Below are 18676 nucleotides of genomic sequence, written 5' to 3'. Positions count from 1 at the left end.
GGACAGACGAAGGCGTCCTGCTGTGTCAGGCAGGCTGTAGCCGGGGTCCGCTGACCGCCCCGAAACCCCTCAGTCTTGAGGTGCAGCGGCTCTGCTCTGAGAGCCGCGGGATCGGGCGTTGAGTGGGCAGGGCTGAGGGCACGCTGTGGCCTGGGCGGACACTCAGCCTGGGCACTGACGCAGACCCCCGGTGGCTGAGCAGCCCACTCGGCAGACTTCACCTACAGAGGGAGCCCCGCTCCCGGCATGGCCCACGGGCTCACCCACCCGACGGCCCCGAACGCTCGGCCTCAGCGGGGAAATATCCGTCTGCCCTCAGGAAAAAACGTTCTCTTCTGAACAGCCACGGACGTAACCGAGAAGATCGCAAATTCTGTAAAAAGTCTTCACAGACACGTTAAAACAAAAATTAAGCAGACTTTTTTTTAAAAGATAGTTTATTTCAGTTTCCACCTCTGTCAGGCCAAGGTGCAATATATATACATATTTCTTTCTTCACGGGAAACAGCTTTGATTTCAGCACTGCTTTGACATCTTCAACCTTGAAACTTTCTCAACCTTAAAGTACAGTTTGTAGACCATCACCTCGTGGGACGCAAATTGCGTAACTGTAACACATAAAACATCAGCATCACCGAACTCTACTTTGGGAGCTACCAAAAACGCCACGTCTGGGTGTGACGATGGCAGGTTTAGGTCCGAGACAAACGTGGGTGAAAGAGAAAGCAGCGAATGCACGATGTAAAACACCACTGAAAGTTCCAGCAGAAACCCCAAAGCACAATGAAGGTTCGGGCGCAGGTGCGTGTTTTAAGGGGCTATAGGCATGTTGTTTGAATTTCTAGCTTTTCCTAGTGTTCGAACGTGTGACTCACCTTTCCCCAGGTGCCGCCCAGAGACTCTAAGCGCCAGGCCCTGGCCCCTCGCCCTGGCTTGGCTCCCCCCGCGGCCTTGCCACGTGTCTCCTGCAGGGGAAGCCACCTGCAGTCCCGCCTTAGAGCTTGGCCTCCCGAGGGCAAGCCTCCCCGCCTGGCCACCGTATTCCCTGGCTGTAGCTCAGAGGCCACCGTCCAGGAGCAAGGAGGGAGCAGGCACCGCCCCAACCCCAGCTCCACGCAGGCGGTTCCGGCACGCCCTCTCTCCAGTTAGGGCGCGACATCCCTCACGTGCAGCTCACGGGCCCCAGGTCGCGGCGCTGGCTTTGACTTTGCTTTGTCAGTGCCTGGAGGCTGCGGTGAAGCAGGGCTCTGGGCTGTCCCCAAAGTGCACCATGTCCTGCGGGAGGGGATGTGTGAAAGGGACCCCCAAGCCCAGACCATCCTCACTCTCCCCCGCACTGACACGGCAAGTTCTCCCCTTTCCGGCAGTGACCAAGAGCGCCCCACCGTGGAGCGCTGCCCCACCTGAGTCCCAGGGCCACGTGGCTCCCTGGGCCCTGCTAGGGACGGGCCGCAGTCCCACGCTCTCTGTTCACCCCACTCCGCAGAGCTCGGACGGGCCGGCGGGGAAATGCTGACACGAACTCAACCCGAGGGTGTGCGGCTCAGGGTCACTCAGGAATGGCACAGGCTGGCCCCCACAGAGGTGCCATTCCTGCGAGTCCTGTCGGTCCCTCTCTCCCCGGGGGAGTGTGTGACACCCAGGCCCAGAGACACAAGGGGCACCGAGGCACAGAGTGGAGGCCCCGGAAGGGGCTGCCTCACAGGGTGGCTCAGCGCTGCACACGGACGACCTCGAAAGGGCCCGTCTGTGGACGCCTGACAAACGACACCTTCCCTCCTGGCCCGGCACGGGCTTTACTGGGCGAGCGGCCGTGCAGCCTGAGGAAGCTCTGGGCTGTCTGAAGCTCCGCACGACGCGAGCCAGTCGGGGACCCCTCGCCGCACGAGTCTCTTTACTGTGGAACTCGGCTAGAAGGTTTGAAGTGAGCCCTTTCTCCGAGAATCACGACACAAGTAAGCGATGTGCAGGACAGGCGGCGACAAGGCGGGGCTGGAAGGGGGACGCTCTCACAGAACTCAGCGCTCCCCGCGGCGGGAGCCGGGTGTGCATGGAGCAGCGCCCCACAGCTTCGCGCGTGCTGAGGAAGGCGAGGAGGCCACCTCGGACCCCCGCCTGTCGGGGCCCAGAGGGACTCTCCCCTCCCCGCTCCCTGAGGATGGGGCTGGGCCACTGCCACACCCAGCGTCCCTTCTCCCTCTGCAATAAGGGACCCTCTCATTTTTAAAGGCCTCGTTCTCAAGCCCCCACTGTTCTTGGCAAAGCACTGGGCTCCTTGGCTGCCCCCCTGGCTGAAGTTTTGGGCAGCCGGTAACGAAGCTGATCTAACCACGCGGGCCGACTGGACCCTCCCTGATATAAGCCACTGGTCAGTGTGACCCGGCAAGGTCAGGCTTGTCATTTACGGCCCTGGCTTCTGGTACCTGTTAGAACGAAACCTTCCCAAACTGCTTTACGTGTGAACTCTGTTCCTCGGGTCAGGATGCCACGCGCTCCCAGGTGTCAAGGCAAGCCACGCGGAACAGCCCTCGGGGAAGCTTGTCGCAAGGCTGCAGCCTCTACCCACAGAAACGAACGCCACGGCCTGCCTGGCTTGGGGAGGTGGGTGATGGGGGCCCGTTTGGGTTCCACTCCCAGAAAGGAAGACAAAGGTAGGCGGTGTCTGATTCCCACGTGGGCCTCGGCTCCGAACCGCCGTGCTGGTTCCAAATCGCACGTGTGTTCCTTGGATCAACTGAACATCTGGGCTTTAACCCGGGCACAGAGCTCAGAAATCAGAGCCTTCCTCTGGCCCTCTTTCAGAGCTCCTTAGCCTACTTTTCTTCTTTTGGCAACCGGAATATCACGGAGTCTATTCCACTTCGGGGCTCAGTTCTCTGGCCTTTGGCTAAATGCACGCGTGCGCGCACACACACACACACGCACATGCACACAGCGGATGCAATCTGAACATTCATGTGGCCCCTCTTAAACATCGATCAATCTTGCTAAAATTATAACAAAGGCTAAAACCATATAGAGCCGCATCTCAACAGTGTCTTGTTTTCAAAGCAGGGAATTCTTTACTCGAGAGAACTAGACGTATTTTGGTTCAGTACGATCCACTTGGCCCTCAAGGTGACACAGCAGCGATCTGAAACACCAGCGCTCCTGGCTTTGGCACTCTACCTGCTCGGACTGGGTACTGTCTGAGGCTTCCTGAGTTTACAGAAGGGCTACCAGAGCTCTCCCGTGCCAAAGCGTCCCTCTGTGCACCTGGGGGTGACATCTCCCCATGGGGGGACCTCTGAGTGTTGTGGGCGGGGTCTGTCTGCACTGGTCAGGCCCTGGGGGGAAAAAGGTGTCCCAGGGAAGGGGAAACCTCAGCAGGCGAGCTCTTCGGGGACACTGTGCCTCCTGCAGGTGACACTGGCCAGAGGACTTGAAAATGAGACACTCAGCCGAAGCCAGCTGTCCGCAGGAGGGACGGTGGGGCAGCTTCCTGGGCCACCTCCAGCTCCCCTCTTGTCCCCCAGGGCCTGCCACCTCTCTGGTGGCGTCCTGTGTGGGGCCCGGCACAGAAGGTGACACTTCCCGGGGTCAGACTTCCTCCAGCTCCGAGGAGGAAGAGCAAGGCAGGGAACAAAACGAAACAAGCCCTTCTTCCACTTTAAACTGCCATTTCAAGAGGTCTATCTTGCAGGGGGTGAGGGGAGGATGTCCCAAGATCATTTTTGAAGTTAAAGTGCTTGGAAATAAAGCCAATAGAAGTCAAAGCTGCATTTCCTTCCAAAAGCTGCACACAAGCTCTCCAGCGCCCCTGGAGAGAGGCTCAGAATCGAATGTTCTTGCCGAGAACTCAGACCAGGCCAAACATCTGCACAAAAGTCCTATATATACGGGGGTAAGTCTTGTGGGCACCTCAGAGCAAAGTCCTAACGCATTTCACTGACACTAATAATAAATGACTACGAAAGCTGAGGACGCAACGGCCACTGGGGGCGCCCGGAAGGTCAGCGAGTTTTACAGACGCAGGGGGGAGGGCACGAAGCTTCCAGGGCCGCGTTTTTGGGGAGGGGTGCATTATCTGAAGTTGGCACTGGAGCGAGGAGGGGTCCGCACACCTGTTGATCCGACGTGACTTCTCTAATGGATTCAGTGGAGACATGCGCGGTCGCTGGGGCCTAACGACGGGGGAGGGCACCTCAACCTGCACCGTCTGCCCGGCACGGGGCACACCAGCCGGCAACAGTCGTGTTGTCTCGTGGCACCGCCAGCAGGGCTAAAATCACACACACACTCGTTGTGCCGCCAGAGGCTCCGGGCCCTGGTTCCCCAGTCCTTTGGTTTGGCAACGTGTTGCCCGAGTGTGCTCAGATGACGCCACACTTCAGATAATGCCCCGAACACACGTTCTATGGCTCAACCAATGTGTGTTCTTCCCTGGAACATTCCAGGGCGGCATTCCAGAGGGAAACCTTTTGAGTGGTCGCTGGGTAAGTGACTATCAGGCGTGTTTCTGCTGTCCTCAGGGACGCGACGGTAATGATTTGACCGAAGGCGGGAAGGCGGGGCAGGCAGGAGGGGAGGAGGGAGGGTGGGGGGACAGCTCCGTGCACCCATCTCAAGTCACGACCAGAGGCGGGGAGCCCAGGGTGTCCAGGAAGCAGCAGGCCGTGGGAGCCAGCATGCTGTAGGCTGTGGGTCAGGCCTCGTCCCCACGGCTGGGCTTCTGTGCCGGGACAAACCGCCGCAGGAAAGCCGAGGTTCCAGGCACCAGGTGTGGGTGGAGGAAGGGGTACAAAGGCTTGGGCTGGGGCCGTGAAGGCCACAGGGGTGGAGGGCCCAGGCCCCACTCCGCTACCTGGCCCTGGACAATCACAGCAGAGCCACGGCTCCCCAGCTGGCTGTCCCACCAAACAGACTCTCCCGCCTTGTCTGAAATAAACAGCAGCACTGTTTGCTTTTAGAAAGGGTGGCTGTCTTGTAGCTACTGGATTTCTCTTCTATGTTTCTCGAGTGGGACAGATGGCACAAAGCTGCTCCCGGTGCGCTGAGGAAGCTTCAGAGGGAAGTCATCGGCTGAGCAGAAGCCTCGGCGCTAGTGTGACTCGAAGGAAGCCACACGGATCCTGTGCCATCAACAGGGCACTCACATGTCCCTAGACAGGGGCCGGGTCTCTCTACAGCCGGGAAAGAGCACCCCCTGCACAGGACCTGTCTCTCCTCCTGGGGCTCCCGAGACTCCCCAGTTCCCGTCCCACGGAGGGAGGCTGGGGAAGAACAGGGACCCGCCGAGGCCGACACAGCAGCTCCTTCTGTACCTGGGGTGGGGGGAATGGCCCGGGTGCCCCCATGACCGATGCCTGTTCTCCTGTCCTAGCCCGTGCCGGCTGCAGCCCTGCCTGCCTCACAGCCATCCCACCTGCACCCCGTGCCCCCCACCCTCTCCAGCCCTGGGCCTCCTCCCTCTGGGTCTCATGTCACAAGCCTGGCGCTTGGGGGGACAGCTGGTCACCTCAGTGTGAGCCGTGAGATCCAAGGGACACTTTGGCACGTGGAAGGGGGCAGCAGACACAGGCAGAGGGGAGGACGGGCAGCCGGATTCTTCTAACCGCTAGTTCTAGGGCAGCGAGGAGTGGCTCTGGGTGCTGCTGGCGTCATGCAGGGTCATCAGGTGGGTGACGGCCAGTCGCCGGCCTAGTCCTCCTAGGGGTGTGGCCTCCGTGGCCTACTCAGTAGCCATTTGCTCGATGTGCTCACTAAGCAGCTTATATTGCTCTGGAAGAGAACACAGCGTCACTTTTTGGAAGAAAGGTGGCGGCTGGGACAGGCGTGTCCTGCCCTTTTCACTGGGCAGTGATGACTCAGGACCTCGGCAGGACAGAGCACGCAGCCCCCAAACCACAGGGCCTCCCACGGGCGTGCTGCATGCTCGGCGCAGACCAGCGCCACGAACACAGAGCCTCGTGGCCAGCATGCGTGTGCAGTTGTGGGCACGTGCTGGGGAGTGGGCCCTGGGGACGGGAACACATCTTCTCACGGAAATGGTGTCCCAGGGGGCCCCCAGTAAGCCTGTGAAGGGCCCGGCGTGGTCAGACCAGGGAGGCGACAGTATTCCCCTCGCCCTTTGCCAGTGAGGTGGGGCTGGGGCAGCATTTTGAGATCGTCCATGGATGTCCTCATGCCTCCTGAGGCCACTCCCCTGCGGACCCCTTGAATTTGGTGCAGGATGGAATTTTTAAAAGAATACTGGTCATTCCAATACATGCTGAGTGTAGGGCTTCTTAGACTAGGAGGAGAAGCGTCAGGCGGAAGACGGGACAGTGCAGGTAAGGCCGAATCCGGCAGCAGGCTGGGCACCCGCATCGGCAGCAGACTCCCTACTGTCACAGAAGCCAGAGAGGCTAAAAAAACCTCAAAACTCCCTCCACACACCCGCTTTGCCGCCCCCGTACCTGCCGTGGCACTGTGGTCCGAGAAATAGAGGGAGGCCGTGTGGCGGCTGCTCAGAAGGGGCAACGTGGGGCCGGAGCTTGGCTCTGAGCAAGTTCCGAGTCTGGGTGCCAAGTCCTGCCTGTGCTTGTGTCCCATCTGTGACACTGAGCCAGCAGGCTTCCCTCCCCTCCCCACCCCGGTGGAAACGCATTTCCAAAGGCACCGAGAGGCGTCCGGTGCGTCTACACTGACTAGGAAATAGGAGGGTGGACCAACCAAGCGGGTTAGCGTCGCATTTGTAATTAGACAGCGGCTCTGGCAGCCTCACCTTCGTCCAGGTTGCCGATCACGGCCTGCTTCTTCAGGAAGTCGTTGCACAGCTTCTTGTTCAGCCCGAAGGCCAGCATGTTGTGCGTGAACGTGCTGGAGGAGAAACACCCGGGACTGTCACGCTCCTGCCCCTCTGCGGGGAGGGGCCGGGGGGCTGGGCCCTATCCTCCTGGATGCCCAACAGGGGCCTGCCTAGAACTTTCAGCAAAAATCGAAATGCAGTGCCTAGTTAGCCACCAACACTCTCACTGTGCCGCTGCTGCCGCCGAGGGTCCTGTTAGGTGGGGGGCTAATTAGGAACCCGAATCAAGGCCAAGTGTGATTACTCCCAAGCTTTTGAGCAGTCTGAGAGGGCTGGGCTGTGCTGACACCGTGTCCGGTGTGTGACGTCAGGAGGGACAGCATGTGGGGGGCCCCCCTCCCCCCGTGGCCCCGGCTCTCACCCCAGCTGCCCGAAGGTGATGTTCTCGTTGAACCGCAGGCTGTCGTCACGCTCCTCCTGGGTCATGTGGCACCACTTCTCCCTGCAAGCACAGGAGGGGACAGGAGGGGGGCTCAGACAGCACCATCGTCAGCCCGGACACTCATCCCCCACCCCGACCTGCAGGTGCTGGTGGCACCTGAGCACCGCCTCCCCAGCACAGGAGGAAGCCCCCTCCACGGAGAGCTGCGCCCGGCGGCTACGCAAAGCCCACTGGGATTCCGACGCCGCGCCCGAGAGGCCCCAAACGCACGCTTGTTCATTCCTCTTCCTGAGATAGACCCAGAAACGAAATCGCTCTCTACTGCCCGGGACATTGTGTTCGCTGCGGCTGCCCAGCACTCTGTAGGCAACAGGGAGGCCGGCTCCGCGTCCCTGCTCCGGCTGGACAACGGGCTCCTGGGCCCGTCTCCCCAGGGAGGAGCCTCCAGAGCGACCGGGCCTGTCCGGTACCCCAGAGGAAGCTGCCTGGGCTCACACCTGCGTCTCCCGCTAGCAGCTCCCGTGGAGCCAGTGGTGCGTCCTGGGGGAGATGCAGGGGTCTCTGACGGCCACACGGTCCTCTGTCTGCAGAGGACTTTGCAAAGCTTCTCTCCATGTCGGCTTTCTTGTGGCCCCTCTCCACCCCCCCAACATTCTCTGTGAACTGTGACCCTGCGACAACACAGACTGTGGGAAAGATGGCAGTGGTATCCAGAGCTCGGCGCTGAGCCCAGCGTGAAGGCAGGTGGCGTGGTCTGCACGCACCACGGGTGAGACCACGAGGTGGCCACTTGTCAGGATGTTCTCTGCACAGGGCTGGGTGGGGACGGTGTTTTTCTAGCATTCACCTGCCCCGTGCTTTAGGGGGGCGCTATTAATTCTCAGCGTGCCTGGGAGGAATAGGAGAGTCCCCACCGGTCTCTGCAACGGCTCCTTCCCTCCCCCGCCCGCAGGCAGAGCAGCCTCCCCCTGTGTGGCCCTGGGCCACCCCATCCCCACGCGACGCCCTGGACGCTGTGTCTATCTAGAAGCGCGCTGTCTGCAGGGGCCACACAGATGTGGAGGAGAAATTCCTGTTAACCCATTTCCCCTTAAAAAGAAAACTCTAAATGGATGAGTCTGGCTAAAATAAGGTTGAGAGAAAGATCAAAGAAAAGGGAGAGAAGAGAGAGTATGAGAGGGTGACAGGTAGGGGGTCATGGAGAAGCCAAAGGAAGAGAAACAAAACAAAAGAACATAAACTCTCAACTCCTCTCCAGCCTCCTGGCCCACAGGAGGTCACTGGCGCTGCTGTAGCTCAGCAGGGGACACAGGATAATGGGGCATGACCCAGGGGCGTGACAGTCACTACCAGTGTCCTCATGCCAATGGCAGGGTGCCCATGAAGATACCCAGAATATACTTCCAAGCACTTTGCTGAGTCCCATTCCATTTTCCTTCCTATCCTCTTTCTCCCAGTAGTCACACTTAGGATTGTCCAGACACGTAAGACCCCCACACCACCACCAGGCCTGCTGGGTACAGTTGCCAGGTTGGGCACAGCTTCCTTGGCGTTGTGCTGCACGGCAGTCCTGCCCCTACTGCTCCTGACCCGGATGAGGAGCTGATGCTTCTTGCTGTGGCTGGGTCTAAACCTGGGATGTTTAACCCGACCTCTGAAGGAAGAGGCAGAGTGTTATTAGCTATCAGCAGACCAGGTGATGCCTCCAGCCAAATCACTGCCCTAAAACTGAGTTCAACCTCCAGCCCTGCTCAAGGTCTCACGCCACACAGAGAACTGAACGCTGTGTCTAAATTGCCGCAGGAGTCTGGATGTGACCAGCTGCTTGCAGAAAGGGAAACCTTCTGAAAGGAGAACTTCTGCCTCTGTGAACAGAGAGGATGGTCATGGCATCGTGCTGTCAACAGAGGTTGACAAGTCATATTGGAGGCAGAAGGTTGCCTGGGGACCTGGAACCGACGCTCCCCCCCAATCTCAAAGCAAAACTGGCCGTCTCTGGGCAGGACTCGGGGTAGGTCAGAGAAGTGGAGCGGGCGCGGAGCTGTGCGTGGCAGACAGGACGTGCTCCAGGGAGGAGCCCAGGAGGCCGCGAGGCTGGCTGTCCTCCTGGCTGAGTTCAAGACAGGCCACCGCGACCAGCTCGCAGAGGGAGCCGAGATGCTCCCAGCCCTCCGTGTGACAATGCTGCAGGGATGAGAAGCCTTGCTCCTGGAAGGACGGTCACTCACTGTCGCCCAGAGAAACTCAGGGACTTGGGGGCTTTGTTTATGAAAGGAGGTAGCTGTTATGCCTACATGCTCCTTGTAAAGCCATAAGGCTGTGTGAAACCAGATTTCTCGTCAAGATTAACGCTATGAGCACGTCGCTGATTAAAGGAGGTGTGCTTCGGGAACTTTCCACCGAAAACACATCGCATTAGGGACTCCACTTTGAACAGGCGGGTCTTTAACACTAAAAACAAATCACAAAGGATTCTAACAAACACAGAGTTGAAAGTCAGAGTCAGACCCCACTGTGGGCTCGCAGGAAACAGCTCTGTTCTAGGCATTTCTTCAGGGGAGCCCCTCACACCCTCACGGCTTGTACATCCCGAGTGGCCAGAGAAGGTGGGAGCAGCTGCCCTTCCTCGGTGACGCCCAAACCTGCCAGCCCCAGCACACCTCCGAGCAGGCGACGCTGCAAACAGGACAGGCTCTGTGCACCCAAACCGTGGCTTCCGAGGTGAGCTGGATAAACTTCTCGTGAGTGAGACAAGCGAGGCTGAGGACGAGGTCCTGAGGGCTGCTTAGAAGGGGCCGGAGTGGCCGGGGGAGAGCATGACCCGCTCGGCACGCGGGCCGGCTTGCCGGCTTCCCGCGCTCTCCTCGCTGAGCTCGGCTGTGCCCTTCAGGGGTCTCAAGGTGTCACATTTGTTTTCTATTCCAGGGTGCTCTGGCCGTGGTGGGCTCCCACCCACCCAGTGGGCCTCGCCTCCCGGGGACGCCCTCCCCGCTGGCCGCCGGCGCTGCCCCTGCGGTCCAGGCTCTGCCCCTGCAGCGGCAGCACGACCCACGCCCGCCCTGCGGCGGCCCTGTGAACTGGAACAAAGTCACGTGGACACACACACCTCTTCTCCTCCTCCTCTCCAGCATCCCCTCTGGAGCGGCAGCAGAAACAGGTAAACAAAGGAACATGTCAAAGTCATGCAAGATATGTGGATGGAAAAGAGAACAAGCAGAGAAGGAGGGTTATTACGGGCAGGAGCAGAGAGGGACAGAGAGAGACAGGATATTCGAAATAAACTTATTCCCTAGAAGTTTGACAACTACACGAGAGGCAAAGCCCATTCGCCTAGAAGCATCTGAGCATTTTCTTTGTTCTTGTCTCCTGGCAGCGCATAAAATTCTCTCCTGAGTCCTTGGGTAGAGTGTCTGGTCTTTCCCCTCCCTGGGCCCCCTGCCTCCCTGGGCACCGTGCCCGGCAGGTGCTGTGGGACTGAGGCAGACGCCGCCCCTTAGGCCACCCAGAAGGAAGGCAGGAAGGATTCCACCTGAGGCCCGGACTGAGTCTTACCCAAGCAGCATCATCTGCTTGCTCTCCTGACAGAGGAAGGTCAGGGGTCCCCCTAGTGTTAGGGAGGGAGGGATTCACTTTGTAAATGAGACCAGGCCTCTGAGAGTTCAGAGAATTCAAAGTCATGTGACGACAGGGTCCCCCGAGGGGGCCGCTGCGCCTTCCCTGCCCAGTAGCTGCACACAGTGGGCAGCACCTTTGCTGGCCATGGCCAGAGAGAGAACCGGGCGCCACCCCCATGGCATTGGTGCCAGCCCCTCGCTGCTGCCGTTTGCCTTTCGAGACGGTTTCCCAGAAGGGGCTTCTGAAGTGGCCAAGTACCCTCAGCGCGCGGGGAAGTCTGTCTGCACTGCAGACCCAGGAGTGAGCCGAGCGCAGCCACTGCCTTTCCACGGATGTCAGCTCTCGAGTGCAGAGTCTGGGGGTGGCGGCCAGCCCTACACCCCAGGACCCCGTTCCAGGGGTGTGTCCCCAGGGTTCTGATCTTATACAGCAAGTAGGAGGATGGGGCCAGGGTGGGGGTCCTGATGGTCTCATTCAGTGGGAGCTTGCACCTTTAGGAGGGTTGGGCCAAGTCATGCCAGAGCCCCAGGACAGGAAGCACTCATGCACGCGGAGCACCCCCCCATGAAGCTGTGCGCCCCGAACCCCTCAGGCAGCTTGCAGGGCGCAGGACCAGGAGGGCTGAAGGAAGCGCAGACACGTTGACTCAGCTGCTCTGAGCTCTCCTCTTCAGAACCCGGACAATAATGCCACTCCCTGGTCCTTTTTCCCGAGGAAACGGGCCCACGCTTTGCTCCTACCTGGTAGTGGGAGATCGCTTTCTCCTCTCGCAGTGGACGGCGTCGAAAAAGGCCGCGTTCCAGAACCGCAGTGTGTGCCTGCAAGACAGAGCCGGGTGAGGCTCTCTCCAGGGGAGGAGGAGACGCGGGGCCTGGGCCCCTGGGGATGGAGGAGCAGTTTGTCACATCTGCGTGAGCTTCAGAAAAGTCTCAGAGAGGTAGAGCTGAGAAGAAAAAATGAGCATGTGACTTTATCTAAAGACATTTCTGGGGCTCCTGGCGCCTGCATCCCTCTCTTAGCAGAGACGGTGCCAGCGCGGGTGCTAACGGGAGCAGAGGTGCGGGTGGGAGGGAGCACAGCAAACCTGGGTCCAGCAGGTTAGAGCTGCAGCTCCCACATCGGACGTGGAAGGGGACAACTTTCTGCTCCTGTTTTTCCACTGAGACTCCCAAGAGGAAGCGGAGGCCTGTGGAGATGTGCTTTTCTAGAACCAGCTCTAGTAACACAGATGGGAGCCCAGCAGGGACGCGCCACGTGCAGAGAGAACTAACACGTGCACAGGGACACTGGAGTAAGAAAAATCCTCTTGAAGAAGATTGGGGGTGGCAGACTGGGGTGTGGGCCGAAGCTGGCCCTCTGCCCGCTTCTGTAAATAAAGTTTTATTGGCACACAGTCACGCTCGTTCACCCCAGCAGCACAGCTGTGTGACTAACAGAGGTCGTATGGCCCGCAAATCCTGAAATATTTATTATCTGGCCCTTTAAAGAAAGGTTGGCCAATCCTGGTTCTAAATGACAACAACAAGGTCAAGGACCAAAGGGGCTGAGCCAAGTCACTGGACAAGTGGGACACGCTGGTCACCTCCTCCCCTTCTCTCTGCTTCCTTCCGCGTGCCCCTGGGCCAGCTCGGGTCCAGTCTCCTGGGTCTTCCCGACAGCTGAGCCCAGCCCTGTGCCCCCTGGGTCCCTGCAGCACTGCCTGGCCACGGTCCTCAGCTCACACGACCCTTGCTTTGTTACGGGCAGGGACCGTAGCTAGAGTGTGTCTGACACCTGGGCTGCAGGTGCTAGTACGTGCCCTGCAATATGGTGGTGAGAGGCTTCGGGGGGATTAAGGTGACACTGGCCATCAACCGTAGAGCTGGATGATGGGCAAGATTTCTCCTGACCACTGGTCTTGCACTTCAACCATGACCTTCATTTTGTTATACACGTGTAATACCTTAATTGGGATACAATTCATATGCCGTAAAATTCGCCCTCTCAAGCGTATGATTCAGGGATTTTTAGTGTATTCAGAGTGTGCAACCACCACTACCGATTTCCAGAACACTTCCATCACCCCACAAAGACGCCCCACCCCCGCTCCCCACCCCCGCCCCTGGCAGTCACTGTCTCCTTTGTCTCTAGGAATTTGCCTGTTCTGGACATTTCGCATACATGGGATCACACAATCTGTGGTCTTTTGTGACCGGCTTCTCCACTCCGCGTCCTGTCTTCAGGGCTCATCCCTGTGGCAACAGGTGGCGGAGCTTCGTTCCACGGCAAGGACAGACCACGCTGTGTTTATCTGTCAGCACTGAACGGCCGTGAAGGTTGTTTCCACTTCAGGGCTGTTATGAACAATGTTGCCATGGACACGTGTGCACGAGGTTTTGTGTGGATGTGTTTTCCACCCGGGTGGAACCGCCGGGTCACAGCGTGGCTCTGTGTTTAACCCTGCGAGGAGCTGCCCGGCTGTTTCCACGGCTGCCCCACCGTACGTTCCCATCAGCAGCGCGGGAGATCTCTACCTTCGCCACGTCCTTGCCAACCTTGTTAACATTCACCTTTTTTATTTTGGCCATGGGGTGGGGTGAGTTACCGTCATTTCTGATGGAGGCAAAGGCAGCTAGAAGAGCCTGGGGAAGCGGCGGCTGCCCTGCGGTAGGAAGGTGCGGGGCGCTGCGGGCCCGGCCTTACCAGATGGGCTGCTGCTTCAGGTGAGTGTACAGGTAGATCTTCTCCCCTTTCTTCTCGTCCTCCGGGCTGTACACAGTCACTGCAGGAGGAGGGAGAGGGCAGAGGGCGGCTCCGACCGTGCACCCCAACATCAGCAAACCCCACACGACAGCCCCCCGGCAGCCGCTGCTTCTCCCCACAGGTCATCAGAACACACGATCAAAATTCCACGACAGCTTTTCTGCCGGCCACAGCCAGTAATGCCGCTACTCCCACCTGCCCATAATGACTTCTTCCCAGGGGTAGTCCACGGAATGGCTGTCGTCTCCGGGTGATACTTCACTTAACGTCCCCGGGATTAAGGAATTTAGCTCCTTAGAAAAGTGGCTCTTCCACGGAAATCCAGTAAGAAAACATGGGCCAGTGGAGCTGGAGAGCAACTCGGGAATCATCTCAGGCAACGTTCTTGTGCCGCAAGGAGGGGGGTAAAGCCCCAGGCGTTACAGACACGCTTGTTTAGTTGCTGGTTTGTGGGGGGCCGGCTTGAACCCCCTGTGGGGCCTGGGTGACGGGCCCGGGGAGTGCTGCAGGGACGGGCGGGGTGTGCAGACTCACCTGTCCTCTGCTGCTTCTCCCTGGGCTTGTTCTCGTCGTCCCTGCGGGAGAGACCACGGTGAGGACAAATGCGACCCACGCCGCGCTTCCTCAGATCAAAGACAACGTCTCGCGTCTCTAAGATGGGGCTGTGCACATTTACTGTGGTTGTCTCTGAGAAGACTTTTCTGAAATCGATGCTCTACTTGCCAACTGCCAGTGTTTCAGAATTGAGGAAGTGTGCTGTTGAGTCTCTTAAATGTCATTTTCTCTGAATCCCAAACTGTACACAGCGGAGCAGGAAACAAGCCAACTCCCCTGGCTATGACCAGGCCATGAGTGGTGATGGTGGGGACCCCCGGGGGGCCGAGGGCTCCCTCTCGCTGACACGCCCCCTTCCTGTGAAGAAGGCTCAGCTTCTACACAACTGCCCCTAACGTGCCCCTCCCCAGGAGGTTCCTGGTGTTTCTGCCAGAGACCTGCCCTGCAGGGGACAGTGTCTTCTGCGTCCTGACCCTGCTCCACGAACACCGGAAGGGGGAGGGCCTGTAACCCCCCTGCCAGCTGACACTTTTACAGGCTCCCATCGGTCCCACAAACGTGCCCCTGGGACTCACCCCGCATGTCAGGAAGGAAGCACAGAAGCCTCTGGGGGCCAAGGCCACGCGGGCTGGCAGCTGCGCTTCTCGGGAGCTCCCACCCCGGAGTCCATGACGGGGAACAGATTTCCCCATTGTCATGCCAGCACGCTCCCTGCCAGCCCCCAGGCCAGGCCAGAGCCCCCCACGAGGTGACACTTACTCATTTTTCCTGGTCAGGGGGCCCTTCAGCTTGGTCTCCAGCCCCCCGAAGAAGCCCTTCACGTTTTCCGTCCTGGCCGAGGTGTTCTTCAGCAGCCGCTCGGCTATGTCCTTCTTCTCCGCTAACCAGCTGTTCGCCGACCTCAGGTAGGAGTCCACGCTCCCTGCGGGCTTCTCCTTGGCTTCCGAGGGGAGCAGGTTCGGTTTTCCTTGAAAAGGAGGGAGGGAGAAGGACAGGTGGGGAGTGAGAACGGGATGTGCACAGGACCAACCACCGAGGGCCGGAGAGAAGCTCCCCCCAGGCCCCTGACGTCCTGGAGCAGCTTCCCGTAGCGTCACCCTCACTCCTCCACCCCACAGACAGGGCCGCGGGAGCAGCAGGCTCAGTGGACGCCCAGGACAAGAGGGAGGGGCAGACCCCGCTCTGCAGGAGCATCACTGAGCACCTGTTGTGTCCAGAGCAGTAGGCCGGGAGCCAGGGGGGACCCAGGAAACAAGGAGGATCCAGCCCCGGGAAGCAGAGCCTGGCAGGGCGGTGAGGAACGTGCATCCGTGGCCTGAGCATGGAGCCTAGACCGCGGCAACGGAGGCGCAGCTAGGCGGGGTGGGCGAAGAGGCTTTCCCAGTGGCGGGAGGATGGGAGCAAATTCTAGACAGGCTCCTCGGCCTCTGGACTGGGCCTGGAACAGGTGAGTGAGGGCTGTGGGGTGATGATGGGAAGAGGGGAGGAGCCACGGCAACACCAGAGCTCCTGCCTCGGGACAGCAGATGGACCCACAAGCTCAGGCGCCCAGTGTCCTCTACTAGTTGAAGCTGTCTGTGCACAGACGCATCTTGGGTGCTTTGGGAAGGAGCAGCCACAGGTTGCATGAGGGGCTCCCACCTGACCAGAGGTGGCCAATGAGTGGCCTGGCATGAAGGGCCTGCCCGAGGGGTGTGGGGAGGATGGGCCACTGGGAGGAGGAGGGGATGAAGGCACATTGCAGTGGGCAGAGGACACACTCCAAGAGTGAGCACGTAGGTCCTGAGAGAGGATGGCAAGGGAGGACAGTGCTCAGAGCCACCCTGCCCCAGCTCCAGGCCACGCGGAGGCTTCCAGCAACCTTCACTTACAGTGGCCGGAATGAGGCTCTGCTGCTGCAGCCCAAGGAGATCCACACAGGGAGCCCTCAAGCTCCAACGTACCAGAACATTCCACCACAACGAGCTGGAAGAGGCGGCATAGCCGCAGCACCAAGAAAAACCCGAACTCTTGGCAGGCAGTCTTCACCCCACTTCCGGAGCTCTCTGCAGCTCCGGGTCCGAGGCTGCCCCCACCTCCCCCAGATAGCCAAAACTCCACGTCACGTTTTGCTAGAACATAACACTGACATCCTCACATCCAGCAACTCCTGTTTCCGCCGTGAACTGTCGTGCCCAGTGTGTGCATTTTCTCATTTCCTAACAGCCTGGCGGCTTCCTTCACGCTGTGGACAGTCAACCTCTGTCCCGCAGAGTGGGCCACATTCTCCCTCCCACTGCAGAAGTGTCACTGCTCACGTCCTCCCTAGCATCCGCTTCCTGTGTTCTCTGGAAGCGCCACACTTTGACCTCAACCGTGAAGAAAGCTTCCTTCGAAGCCGCACTGTCGGTTGGCAAATCTCAAGTTCCCAAGTCTGAGCTCCCGTCGGCGGAGGCTGTGTCTTACCGATGTGGTAGTAGGTGAAGCACATGGTCATGAGGTTCTTGGCGGGCCCAAAGTCATCCATCTGATGGCACCTGGAATGAGAGGAAGGCCCGACTGGCTACAGAATCCTTCCCCCTGATTTTCTCACTGCAAGTTCATCAAGCAACGCCAGACTACTTTACAAGTAGGTCTAACTTAGTGCCTGGCTCCCAGGATGCTACCATAGGAGAAGCAACACACATAATCCCCCGGGTTCAGTTAGGTGAGTTACCCCCAGCACATGGCCGAGGACTGGGTCTGATTCCGCGCAGGGAGGAGTGTGCGCTCCGTCGGCCCACCTCTTCCGCTTCACAGGTGAAAGCGAAGGCCCGGGAAGCTCAACTCACTCGCAGGAGCAGGACCAGCACTTGCAGCAGCAGGGCCTCGGGTCTCAGTCCAGACCAGCGCCCCAGCCACACGCCCTCCAGCTCTCTACCCCCGCGAGAGTCACGAGCCTGGGAAGGGGACCTGTGCATCAGGGGTCTGGCTCCCTAACCTGACAGGTGGGCAGGGGCAGGGATGGGGCTGGCCCCAAATCTCAGGCTAGCAGCCATGCCCCGTCCACCACCCCAGCTGACACCTTCTGTAACAAAGGGCCCAGCAGTGCCCAATTAGCACTCACAGGGCGGGCTCCAGTCCTCCAATCATATCATTAAGTGTTCATTTGTGGGAGGGCTGGGCGGTTATCTGGTTTGAATGCTACACAACAGGCAACGGAGGGAGCTTGCTCTCCCCCAGGAGGGTGGGGCCACAGCACATAATCACGGCCTGTCCCCGAGGACAGCAGGGAGGATGTTCCTCATGCCCAGCTGCAATCCTCCACTTTCTACTGCCAGGTGAGGACTGCCGGCTCTGCACCGTGAGACGCTGGTCACGGCTTCTGCTTTTAGCTGACGCTGGGCATATCGGCAACGCAATGGATGACTCACGTGGATCTTGCTCACAGCGGGCGGGGAAGGGAGGGAAGAACAGCTCCTTAGCACAAAGGCTGCGAGCAACAGCGTGACTTACTCGAACAGCACCACCGCAAACGACTGCACCAGGCAGTAGAACGTCGGTTCCGAGACACACTTGGAGTTGCAGCGCTGTCCAGAAAGAGGCCAGACACATCGTCAGGGGCAAGGTGACACAGTGCTCAGGGAGGCTGTGGGCTGTCCACTCTCAGCCACTCTAAGTGCAGCTGGGATGGGCCACCCAGGGTGGCCACTTCCTCCTCTGCACTATGGAACCCACCTATGTCCCCTTCTGCCAGGACCCGGGGCAGAGCTGGGCACTGCTCACCACGCTGGCAGGACACAGGCAGTGCTCAGTGTTGTCCTCCGGAGATTTTAAAAAGCGGGAACTTCACACACTCGTCCACACAAAGAAAAGTGCGGAGGGCAAAACCCCAAAATGATAACACCGACTATTTCCAGATTGTGGATTTATGGGGATTAGTTTTTCCTTTTGCATTTGTGCACTTTCTAATTTTTCTATGAAAAATAAATCGTGCTAAAAAAATATTAAGAATTTAAGCCACTCCGTAGGAAAAAAAAAAAAAGAACCTAGTGGATATTTATAAAATTTCTTTTCTGACCTTTGTTTATATATTTTTCTTTACATGGCTGTCATTGTCTTGAATATATTATTTTTTACATAAACTGAGTATTGTGGACTATTTAATAAAAATATGCATGTACGTAACCCACATGCTTGGCTTTAAAAAATGAACTTTTCCAGAATTTCCTGGAATTTGACAGACCACAGTTTCTTAGTCTTTCCCTTGCAATGAGACATCCAAATGAGCTACTTCCCATTTCTCACTACGCTAAACAGCCCTTTTCAGAGCATCTTGGGGTAGGTTTTACCCTTTCTTCTGTTGGGTCATTTGCCTTGACTCTGCCCTCCAGCGTGGAACTACAGGATAGAGGAGGGAGTGTGTTATATGCCTCAGATTCTTCCTTCTCCCCATCACCTCGCTTACCTGGGCACTCACGTATCGAGCAAACCACTCCCGGCCCTTTCCATTTTCGCTGCTGCAGTACTCGCCAAACTTGGCTTTCTCCTCCTGGTCCAAGTCCTCCCTAAAAAAAGAGCAAGGGGAAAAAAAA

At 58.6% G+C, this 18676-nt stretch overlaps 1 protein-coding gene across 3 annotated transcripts in view; it reads right to left on the bottom strand.

Annotated features, from left to right (window-relative positions):
• Positions 1-5342: 5342 nt before the first annotated feature.
• KIAA0513 (KIAA0513 ortholog) overlaps positions 5343-18676 on the bottom strand; it is a 42342-nt gene continuing 29008 nt past the window's right edge. For all 3 annotated transcript variants that reach the window (XM_012648188.1, XM_012648189.1, XM_012648190.1), the window contains 10 exons: positions 18550-18649; positions 17598-17671; positions 16569-16639; positions 14883-15090; positions 14103-14143; positions 13509-13587; positions 11567-11644; positions 7191-7271; positions 6746-6840; positions 5343-5760 (listed from right to left, as the gene is read on the bottom strand). In XM_012648188.1, the coding sequence (XP_012503642.1) occupies positions 5711-5760; positions 6746-6840; positions 7191-7271; positions 11567-11644; positions 13509-13587; positions 14103-14143; positions 14883-15090; positions 16569-16639; positions 17598-17671; positions 18550-18649 (877 nt within the window). In that variant the 3' untranslated portion in view covers positions 5343-5710. The remainder of the gene's footprint in view (positions 5761-6745; positions 6841-7190; positions 7272-11566; positions 11645-13508; positions 13588-14102; positions 14144-14882; positions 15091-16568; positions 16640-17597; positions 17672-18549; positions 18650-18676) is intronic.

Source organism: Propithecus coquereli, unplaced genomic scaffold, assembly GCF_000956105.1.
Source record: "Propithecus coquereli isolate 6110/MARCELLA unplaced genomic scaffold, Pcoq_1.0 Scaffold280, whole genome shotgun sequence".
Lineage (NCBI taxonomy): Eukaryota > Metazoa > Chordata > Mammalia > Primates > Indriidae > Propithecus > Propithecus coquereli.
The sequence above is the reverse complement of the archived record's forward strand: the minus strand, read 5'-3'. Positions and strand labels throughout refer to the sequence as shown.